The 11,788-nt window shown below is 43.7% G+C and overlaps 1 protein-coding gene across 1 annotated transcript; it reads left to right on the plus strand.

Moving 5' to 3' along the window:
- The first annotated feature begins 3,579 nt into the window (after positions 1 to 3,579).
- Positions 3,580 to 10,105, plus strand: LOC136502593 (cytochrome P450 87A3-like). The gene is made up of 9 exons (XM_066497846.1): positions 3,580 to 3,797; positions 4,926 to 5,250; positions 7,151 to 7,297; positions 8,104 to 8,355; positions 8,604 to 8,693; positions 8,950 to 9,028; positions 9,328 to 9,434; positions 9,772 to 9,899; positions 10,015 to 10,105. Exons 1-9 carry the CDS (start codon positions 3,580 to 3,582, stop codon positions 10,103 to 10,105), a joined length of 1,437 nt encoding a protein of 478 aa, XP_066353943.1.
- Positions 10,106 to 11,788: the final 1,683 nt, after the last annotated feature.

An 11,788-nucleotide genomic window follows, 5' to 3' on the forward strand; every position in this document is an offset into this window, starting at 1 on the left:
GTACTTCCCGTGCGTGAGCCGTTCTGTTATTGGTGTTAGTTTTCATACTGTCGGAGTTGCTGATGACTTCAGTAGATGCCTCGATGTCGCAGATCGAGTCTCCTTCTTGATAAGGTAGAATAACTGTTGTTGTTGTGCCGACTAGTTGGGTTCTGCTATCTTCAGGAACGAAACCTGGCCAGTGGATGATACAGTCTTGCGATGTTATCGTTAGCACGAGACCCTCCTGGGCTCCTGTCAGTGGTATCCCAAGCATTGGATTGAAGGATCTTTTGAACTATCCCTGATAGGATTTTGCCATGTTGTCGAGCCCAAATGGAAAATAATTCGAATTCTTGAAAGAACTCTGAATGTAATCCGAGTTGTTTTGGGTTGTGCTCTGGAATCCTGCTGAAAAAGAACTTGGTTTCTTGAAAGAACTCGGATAAAACTTCACCTTGGACACGGAACTTGAATTCGAGTTGAATGCGCGTAGCCGTGAAATCTGATTTGAATCGGATATTATGAGCTGCGCGAATCTTCTGGTGAGCTGATCCGTCGTAGTTGTTGAAATAGGGAATTCTCCATGATGATCCGGATCTTTGAGGAGATGGCCTTGAAGCTTGCCGTAGTTGTCCGCCTCGCAGATCCATGAGCCGAAGATAAAAGTTGATCCCGTCGGGAAGATCATGTTATCGAGGTCCATCGAGCTCTCGGATGCAAAGTCGCCGAAAGCCCCTACCTGGCGCGCCAGCTGTCGATGTTTGACCACCGATAGCCTGCCACGGGGGTCCCCAAGGCAGTATGTTCGAGCTTCAGCGTATGCAGAACTCGATGGTGAACGCAAAAGACAAACGACTTATCCTGGTTCGGACCCTCGATCGTTGATCGAGTAACAGCCCTACGTCCAGCCGGCGTTAGCCTCTATGTTGGATTGATTGTGTTGTGTCATACAATTGTTGTTCTCTTGTCCCCCAGGAGCCCTGTCCTCCTTTATATAGTCAGGAGGCCAGAGTCCTAGTCGGTTTACAATGAGAGATCCTAGTAGGATTACTGAATAGTACTACTACTAAGATCACATGGGAAGAATCCTAGTTGGACTAGATCTTCTCTCTCCCTTGCGGGGTATCCTGTGGTTCCCGCATCGACAGTCTCCTACCGGTGGAGGATCTCCCGCCACCCATCGGCGTTGGGGGCGGAAACCCGTCTGCGGTGGCCGAGGCGTTGGCGGATAGGGATGCGGCCATCCACCGGGCGAGCGGGCGGACCGTGCACTAGCTATGCACGCAGCTGGCTGCGCTTCCTCTGCCTTCGCCTAGGCCGGTGTCGGCCAGCCTCCGCTTCGGCACGAACCTGGGCACACGGCGGGGACGCAGGGACTAGCTTCGCCGGACGACGTCTAGGTAGGAGGTGGGATGGTCGTCGTCGGACTCATCACCGTCGCCATCCGCCCATCGGCGCTGCTTTGAGCGTCCTCCCGCATCTGGGAAGAACAGAGCCGCGTCCGGTGAGAGGGGAGGCGAGCTAGGGGTGACCGGCGACGTAGAGGGTGGGGGCCGTCGGCAGCGAAAGACGCGGGAGGCTGCAGCCATGCGTCGACCTCCGGCTGTGGGATGCTGCGTCCACCCCTGGGGACATTCAGGTCGCAAGACGAAGCCAAGCCTGCCGAGCCACGGCCGGAAGGGTGGAGGAGATGCCAATCTCCGAAGCTGGATCCCGGAGGAGGCCGTCTTGGCGGCTCCCAATAGCTGGAGGCGGTCGATCCGTCCGTCTAGGGTCCGATCTCGCGGGATCTGGCCCCTAGCACGTGTGGCAGCGGCGTCTTTAGCTCTGCGCCTTTATCGACGGCCGTGAACTCACCAGCTTGGGACCCGCCCGTGCTTTCGAACGAGGGAGATGGCGGCTGTGGTGGCTACAGCGCGTCGGGCGCGCCCTCGCCGGCGTCCACGGCGACCGGCCGGGATTTGAGCGATGGCGGCGGCGTCCCGGCGGCGCATCTAGTTGCAGAGGTTGGGTCTGACTCGGGAGTTGCAGGGAGGGGTGAGGAGAGGAGAGGGGGAGGGGAGGGGAGGGGAGGGGAGAGAGGGGGGGGGGGGGGGGCGCCGGCGCTGGGATGGCGGCCGGCGGCGGCGGGTCGAGGGTGGCCTCCAGGGGCGCCCCCTAGGGTTTCATCGGGTCTGCGAAGGCGACCGAGGAGCCCAGACTTGGCAGTTGTGGCTCAAAATTGGGGAGTGAACTTTCAGTCTTTGAACATATAATTGGGGAGTGAACTTTCAGTCTAAAAGAGCTTACAGGGCCTTGTTTAGTCATACAAAAGTTCATGAGGTTTACAATTACAAATGGCTGTGGGAGTGTCCTTGTCAATCCAAGCACAAAGTTTTTTTATGGTTACTAATCAAGGACAGATTGAGCACGAGGAATATTCTAAGAAAAAAGAACATGCATTTGCATTCTTATAATTGTGTTCTATGCAATGAAGCTGTAGAAGAAACTTCATAACATCTTTTTCTTCAGTGTAGTTTTGCTAAAGAATGTTGGAGTATTATCAACCTGGGTACTCCCCTTCACAGGAACTTCCTTGAGATTGTTGAGCATTTCAGAAGCAGGTTACAATCCCAGTTCTTCATGATAATTGTGATCTTAATGAGCTGACGATTTGGGCAGCAAGAAATGACTTGATTTTTAAAGTAATTCGACCAAGACTGGAGACTTCAAGAGGTTTGTTTGTCAAAGAGATTATGTTTTTGATGCATAGAATCAATTCAAGGCTTTCCATTCCTTTTGAACAATGGAAACAAAATCTAGTGTAATTAGCAGTTTGTTTCTGATTTTCTTTCTCTTTCTTTGTTTCTTAAGTTAGCCCCTCTTCCCTCCCCCCCCCCCCCCCCCCCCCCCCCCCCCCCCCCCCCCCCCCTTAACTTTGTGTACTATTGTTCTTGTTTGGTTTAATAAATTCTTTCATGCAGGGGCTTTTGGCCCCTCCATTTCCCTAAAAAAATACGCTGGATGAGAGGGTTCTGACTTTGCAAATATATAAAAAAAAATCAAAAGGCGCAAATATCTAAAATTGATATGGAAGGAATCAGACATAGGATCAAACCCGAGAATAGGACAACCAACAATCTGAGAAAAACGACCTACTAATGCAAGGAGACAGCAGCGGAATCGCACTCAGATCATATCTCAGCATGCAATTTTTAATGCCTCATGGTCATTTGTATGCCACTTGATGTCCCATCCCATTGACGTTTATATATACAAGGTCAAAGTCCACTCAGCATTAACGTCATTCAATTCCATATGAGAATTTTCTCTTATTATTCTATATAAACAAAAGTATTACCACTCACCAACAGAAATGATCAATCTGAGCCATCGCAATTCGCAGAAGAAGACACCGGCAGAATCTTACTCCTCCTATGCCAGCATCTATACAGCATGTACTTGAGCCGGCAATAAAGATCATTCTTTTCTCTCTGTCTCTCTCTCTCCTTTTGTCCCTTCTTCCTAACACTTACCCTCACAGCTAGCTAGGGCTCTCTATATATACAGGCATATGCCAGACACCAATACTATCAAATGAACAAGCTAGTGACAGGCATGGAAGCACTGCAGGTTTCATATGCTATTCTAGGTTGTATTAGCACACTTGTGGTAGGATGGCTGCTGCACTGGGTGTACAAGTGGATGCACCCTCCGTGCAACGGCAAGCTTCCTCCTGGCTCTATGGGGTTCCCTATTGTAGGTGAGACCTTCCAGTTCTTCCAACCGAGCCCTTCCTTGGATATCCCAAACTTTTACAAAGAAAGATTGAACAGGTGAGAATCTCACATTCTTGGATTGGGTGGACGTGGATATGATTCTCGTTGATTCTGCCTCATGGACAATTTTTCTTAAGAGTCCAAACCACGTTTTCAGTGTTTTGTAGGCAAATTTGCCTAAAGTAATCTTTTGCGCATTAATATGATATTCAAAAGGCGCCGCGCAAACCAGCGTGTCTGATTGCCGGTGATAGCTAGGTAGCATGATTAACGAGTTCTGGTAGGGAGGACAGAGCCGATTGTATAACACTATCCCCTTAGTGTGCCATATTCGTGGCGCGTCGTTGTAACTTTTACCATTTCTTGATCTTAATACAAAGATGTGCAAACCTTTTGTGTATTCAAGAAAAAAAATATGATATTCAAAATAAAACTTTGACTAGCAATTTTGTTAGTATGGAGTAATACATCGTAAAAATAGCAATATTAAAAACTATGAAACTACTTTTGTAGACGAGTCTACTTGTAGTATTATTTTCAAATACCGAAATCCAAGACATAAAAAAGTATTTTTTAGGCTAATGGCATACAACCAAAAACATCATTTATTCATGGCTTCAGGGAGTAAGTATTTGTGAATCGAAATAGAGTACGGTATTATACTATTTCTACAGAGAAATCAAGACATCTTGTTCGATGCATGTTCCTAGTAATAAATATTTAGAAATCATATGGATATATTGCTTAAGTTTTAACATTTTGGACTCAACATATAAATAAAGCTTCACTCCAAGCACAACCATTAACTTATAGGATGTTTGGATTCTATGGCAAAATTTTAGTCCTACACTTTTAGCTTTTTTTTTTACCATGGAGATCAAACAGGTAGGCTAAAAGTAAACAAATGGAGTGGACTAAAGTTTTGCCCATTTGCTGCTCAAGGGGTGCAAAACTGAGCTAAAACAGTCTTAGTGGCGCACAGGACACCGGATAGCCACCACCCACCCACGTGCACCCCCTCTCTCTCCTATGGCTTAATTAAATGAGGACAAATCAGTCATTGTAGCATGGAGGACTAAACTTTTACCATAAATCCAAACACCTCCTGCTGGACTAAAGTTTAATAGCTAAACTTTTGCCATGACAAATGGATTCAAACACCCCTTACTCTCTTTGGAAATGCAGGTACGGTCCTGTGTTCAAGACGAGCCTGGTGGGGCAACCGGTGGTGGTGTCCCTGGACGCGGAACTGAACAGGTTCATCTTCCAGCAGGAGGGCAAGCTGTTCCGGAGCTGGTACCCGGACACCTCCAACAGCATCTTCGGCAAGGAGAGCATCAATTCCTACGACGGCATCCTCCACCGCTACGTCCGCAGCCTTGCCGCACGCGACTTCGGCCTCAACAACCTCAAGGGGGCCTTCCTCACGGAGATGGCCGACGTCGTCGCCAGCAGCCTCCAAGCATGGGCGGCACAGCCCAGCATCGAGGTCAAGGAGGCCATCTCAAATGTAAGTAGCAGGTTACTAATTTTAACAAGAGTAATGCTGTGTCTACGTAAATAACTTACAGAAAAGCTGATGTGGCTGTCAATCATTCCTCCTCTTCCATAAATTAAGCACAACTCCCATGAAAAGGCAACACACCATTGTGCCACGTGTGCATCACGTAATGGTTTACGTAGACTATCAAAGCGCGTGTTTAGTTGGGTGAATTTGGGAATTCGGGTTACTGTAGCACTTTCGTTTTTATTTAGCAATTAGTGTTCAATCATAGACTAATTAGGCTCAAAACGTTCGTCTCGTAATTTCCAACCAAACTGTGAAATTAGTTTTTTTTCGTCTACATTTAATGCTCCATGCATGTATCGCAAGATTCGATGTGATGGGTACTGTAGCACTTTTTGGAAATTGAAGGTAGCAACTAAACACGCGCAAAATCTAGAATTGCCTTGAGGACTGTGAATTTTTTTAGTACCAAAACATAACCACTAATGAATATATAGTTTCCTTAGATGTGCTAGCAAACCTTCAAGAAAAATATATTCCTTGAGAGATTGAAAAGACCCATCAAGGAAATTAAGCATTTACTTGAGTGTGAATGTAAAGCTTCAAGAAAATTACCATTTCCTTGACTGTTATTCTTAACTGCCAAGAAAAATTAGAATGTCCTTGAGTATTATACTAAACAACCAAGGAAATTTACATTTTCTTGAGGGTTATGTAATTTCCTTGGCGTTCGGCACAAAAAAAATACAATTTCCCTAACCATATACAAATTCATTTAAAATAAAGAAAATAGTAAATTAGTTCAAAAAAATCTAAAATCCTTCACAACAATGTACATGTAGTCTATGACATTTAAAAAATGTATTTGCTTATATTGGATAATTTTTTTTGCATGTTCCTTTAGAAGTGTTCCTTAGTTCATATTTGAAATTAGAGAAAAACATTTTTTTGCATAATAAGTGCCAATGCAAATTCACATTTGTCTATAAAGGAAATCACAATTACCTTGGCAGTCAATGGCAGCCAAGGAAAACCACAGTTTCCAGTCAAGGGCAGCCAAGGAAAGAACTATTACCTCGGTGGTCTGATAATTTTCTTGGAGGTTGTTGGCCCTTATGGAAACTAATTTACTTGATGGTTGGAATATTTTCTTGGCACTTTGGCAAATTAGGTGTGCTCCTAGTTTCCTTGGCTGTCGGCCTCTAAGGAAATCATCCTTGAATGCCAACACCGTCAAGGAAACTAATTTCTCTTGTCTTCAATCCTTTAGTGAGTTTGCCTGATGGTTTGTGGCCAATGATCATTTCCTTGACGGTTTGGGGCACTCCAGTTAATTCCGGATTGCGGCAGTGGTAGCTGTATGTAGGTTACTTGTTTTTTCAAAAAAAAAGTTGTAAGTAGTATGCTACTTTTGAAAGAAAGAAAGTTTAAATAGGTTGCTATGTAGGTTTTAAGTGTTGACAATAACTAAGCAAGCAATTAGCTTTGGTTGAGCAAACGCTTCTGTATTTTTTTTAGAATTACACAGTACAACGTAGATGCCCACAACACGCACGCACACTCACCCTTATGAACACACGTACGCAAACCTTACCCCTATGAGCACCTTCGAAGGACTGAGCCGGCAGATCTCGAGATTCACAAAGTTACCACAGGCGTCTCGCTGTCGACGGGGACATCGCCTACCATTGAAAGCATAGCACCGTTAAATCCTGGAATAAATCCAGGAAAATGCGAGCACTCGTGACAAGTCGAGGACTTGAACCCGGGTGGGTAGGTTCCACCACAAGGAACCTAACCAACTGATCTATGATTAGTTCGCTTCTGCAATTTTGTTTAACAAGAAAGAAAAAAAAAATCTTATGTGGTACTGCACATATGAGCTAATGTTTCTTGCATCCAGATGATCTTTGACATGACGGCAAAGAAGCTGATCGGTTTCGACGTTGCAAGGGCTAGAGAATTGCGGAAGAATTATGAATCATTTTTCCAGGGTCTAATCGCCTTCCCGTTGTATGTTCCTGGGACAACATTCTACCAATGCATGCAGGTATATATGTACAATTCAAACTATATTTATCTTTAACAAACGATGCGATTTTGAGGTTTTTAGCTACATAAATTTAGTATATCCTTTTAGTGGTGTGGGGGGGGGGGGGGGTTGTTTGATAACAAGCCAATATCACTTTTTTTTTAGCTTTCTTCGAAATTGATGTATTCTTGTTTATCATGTTCTCGTGATTTGTTTGAGACCCAACTTCAAACCGGTCTTAGCAACCTGAGCCTAACAAGCCGAGCCAAAATCAATATTTCATTCAGAATAAGCTAATTTTAATTTTAAAAGATAAATAAGTGTAATCAGAGCAATTTTCAAATGAGTCACGACCCAGCTCAATAAGCTTTTTGTCTAGCCTTGCCATCGATAGAGGGCACAGTTCACGGTACATTTTATTTTGATAAATGAAGCACTTTGCTTGGTTGCACAAGTGCATAAGAATTGTTTAAATTGGAAAATAAGTTATGAAATAACTTGGTCTTCATAATCATGTTAGGTGACCCCAATTTTCGCTCTTTCGTGAGTTGAGGTAATTTCATTCAGAACTAATTTTTAGTAGTAAAAACGCATTCCTTCAAAAAAAAAAGTAGTAAAAATGCAAAGTTGACCTTGAATTATGTTGTCTTACATATAGGAGTAAGTCCTAGCATACCTAACACAGTAGTATATACCTAACATAACTGATTGTGGGTCACAAATTTCGATCCAGATTGATCTTTCCACAGTTCTGTTTCAAGATGTACACAGAATCATTTTTCATCGCTTTCACCATCCTGTATATGTCATTTATGCTTTTGTAGGGAAGGAAAAAGGTGCAGAGTGTTCTCAAAGAACTTCTGAAGAAAAGGCTAAGTGCCCCCGACAAACGACATGGGGACCTTCTTGACATAGTTGTTGACGATCTGCAAAGTGAAAAGCCAGTGGCGACTGAGAAGTTTGCAATTGACGCAATCGCAGCACTCCTATTTGCCAGCTTTGCCACTATTGCTTCAACGCTCACTGTTGCCATGAAGTTCCTTACTGACAACTCCAAAGTTGTCGAAGCACTCACGGTTAGCTTGTTTTTCAGTATATAATGTCATCATAATTGCAAATTATCCCATGTGCTTGAATTCCTATACTCTTGCTCTGTTGGAGACAATCAATTTTTTATTTCGTTTCAAAAATAAAAAATAAATTTTTTGATTGTGTACTTAAATTTATATATTTTTTTTATAATCTGGTTCTCAGTCGAAGGCTTTTAGCACTCTGGTTTAATTTTAATCGAGTGCATAATGAAAACATCGTCGTACTTTTCCAGGAAGAGCACGAGACAATATTGAAGAAACGAGAGGGCGTGGACTCTTCAATCACATGGGATGAGTACAAGTCCATGACGTTTACTGCTCAGGTGATTTGATGCTATAAATAGATAAAATGCATAATGACGGCGTGCTCGTTGCTCAATTTTTTCTTGGCATTTCTGTGGTACTCCAAGCGTAAATTTCCCAACGGTGAATGTAAAAAACTCTACTGGTGGTCTCATTTCCAGAAACATGACTTATGATGGTTTCTTTCACTTTAAGCCTTGAACGTAATGTTTAAATGAACCCTTCATAGATCCTCTTTAGCTCTTCAAACTGATTGGATTGTTTGACTTGATGAAGGTTATGAATGAGATAACTCGAGTGGGTAACGTGGCTCCTGGGATTTTCAGAAAGTCTCTCAAGGATGTCCAAGTGAACGGTAAGTATATTCCTTATGCTAAAGTATACGGCAAGCATGCAGAAGAATTCAGCTGTTATGATATATAAATATGATTAGTTTCCATCTCTAACTCTAGGATTATTTGAGGTCCAAACTAGCCTTGCAGTAAAGCTTAATACAGATCATATTCGAGAAAGCTTAATACAGATCAATTCACTATCCGTAATGCATTCATACTCATACCGAAGACAACATCATCCCATATTCCAGCCCAGGCAAACAAGTTTTCATCTACTGACTGACTACACTAACGACTTCAATTAATTGTCTTGATGCAGGCTATACAATTCCTGCTGGTTGGCTGGTCATGATCAGCCCAATGGCAGTTCATCTCAACCCTAGATTATTTGAAGATCCACTCACCTTCAACCCATGGAGGTGGCAGGTCAGTCGTCAGGATCGAACACATTGACTTGAAATTTCCTCCCCTAATTTAAGCGACATGTCACTGTAATGCAAACAAATAAACGACTACATAATAAGAGAACTAAAAAAATTAAACTTGGGGCTTCTTTTGGTTTATAAAAAAATTGAGGATCTTAATTTGGGTTTCAAAAGATGCCAAGATACCTGATTTTTGACACAACTACGCTAGAAAGTACCATTAAACACGAACGCTACCAATTAAGCCTCCGGCACTGGGTTTGCCCTTTTTTTATCTACAATTGAGCAACTCAAGTTTATTCACCCAAGAATGGACCATGGACCCGGAGAAAATGCAGGACGACAATAAGAGCACTCTGCTGAGGAACTTCATGCCATTTGGGGGCGGCATAAGGCTCTGCGTTGGGGCAGAGTTCAGCAAAGTCCTGATCGCGCTTTTCCTCCACACCTTGGTGACCAATTATAGGTATATACATATGTATTTCTTGGGTGTCCAACCACCTGTGTTACATCATATTATTTGTATGTGCCTTATATAAGACAGATTTTGTTTCTTAATTTCGTTCTTTCTTAATTACCAGATGGAGGGAAGTCAAAGGAGGCGATGTGCTACGCATCTCAGAGATTGTGTTTCCACAAGGCTACCACATCCAGCTGCTTCCTAGGACCTGATTGATGGACCAGGACATCCATATTATGAAGATGTGTTGCTATGTTTTTCACTATTCAAGACTAGATGTATTGTATGTCCATGTTGGTGCTAATTACGGGGCTCCTTCCCCGTTCAGTTGGCAGAAAACTATTATGAAACATACAGACTCTGTCCTAAAAGAAAAAGAAAAGAAGAAATCATAATCCTAGTCTATTTATATATGGGCTCTTATCAAACTCATAGTTCTTGGCAAGACTATATATACGTGATAGCTCTATATTGTAATCATCATCAATATTCAGAGGAATAAAGAATAGTCTTTCTATCTCTTATGTCTGTGTGTTCTACTTTCATCTACCATGAGAGACGGAGAGGGAAAGGTCGTAACCGCTGACGACATGTTTCACAACATCTTATTAGCACGACAAGCTCTATGTCGACATCGCCGTTGAAGCCACCGCTGATCTTCAACGCCGACGCTCATATTGACGTCCCCACTGTGACAATTTCAACGACGTCGACATCTCGACGTTGTTAGCGGAATAGATATACTGCATCTACCTGCTACCAATCTGCACTGCATCGACATGCATCGTCATCATCAAGCAGGTAAATCTACGACAATGCCACACGTCATACGTCGTATGTATCTACTAACCACTGCCCTACGTGGTATGTGAGGTAGCCACGAGAAGGCGAACCCGGAGAAGGCACAACGGCAGCACACAACGCGTGACGGTTAGCTCCAGGCAGCGACAGAAGATGCTAGGGGGCAGTTGGGGCGTTGTCCCCTGCTACAAGACGAAGGATGACACACAACACCCCCAAGGGGGGATCAAAGCCTAGGTCGAGAAACCTTGGGATAACCCTCCGCAATCACGTAACTTGTACTTTCATTGCCTCCCTGTATATAAGGTGAGGCATGGGCTCGTGTTATAGTCTAGCGAACCGAGATGCTCAGCCCTCGGTCGGCTCCTCGCTTGAGCAACTGAAACCCTACAACAGTAGCATAACGTAACGCTCCTCTACACCTCTCTCTCTCTCTCTCTCTCTCTCTCTCTCTCTCTCTCTCTCTCTCTCTGTGTGTGTGTGTGTGTGTGTGTGTGTGTGTGTGTGTGTTGTAAGAACTCTATTGAGCATTCCTAACATGAAGAACACCATTGCTGGACATATGGTTTAACGCCTGAACTAGGATAAACCCCATGTGTTTCGAGTGCTTAAGAAACCGGAGACTCACGCATCGACCCACGTCGAACAATCCGACTACTGTCGCGGAATCGAAGCCATGACACTAGGCTTTAGAGACATGTGATTTGCTTTATACGCATTGTTCATCACCGTCTTTCATAGGAAGATGATGGAGTTTTTGAGGTTATTGACCATCTCACTTCATGGTACAAGAGAATATAAGCAAACTGTGTTAAATTATTTATTCGTAGTTAGAACATAGTTTGGTAGTTGATTTTGAGATGTATATTGAATCTTATCCTATGTTGCTTAGGACCCTTTTGGTGCCGCTTTTGATGGCTCTGGCTACGGCTCCTAAGCCAGTGTAGCGCACCGTAGATACTGTAGCATATGAAAAAAAAAATGGCTCTGGCTTTATCTGTGTTGTGATCCTTAGATCATTTGGGTATAACCATTGCCATAAAGATGCCTGGGCAAAGTCGACGCGAGGGGAGACTATGAATAATTTGGGAGAA

This window comes from Miscanthus floridulus, chromosome 1 (assembly GCF_019320115.1).
Source record: "Miscanthus floridulus cultivar M001 chromosome 1, ASM1932011v1, whole genome shotgun sequence".
Taxonomy (NCBI): Eukaryota; Viridiplantae; Streptophyta; class Magnoliopsida; order Poales; family Poaceae; genus Miscanthus; species Miscanthus floridulus.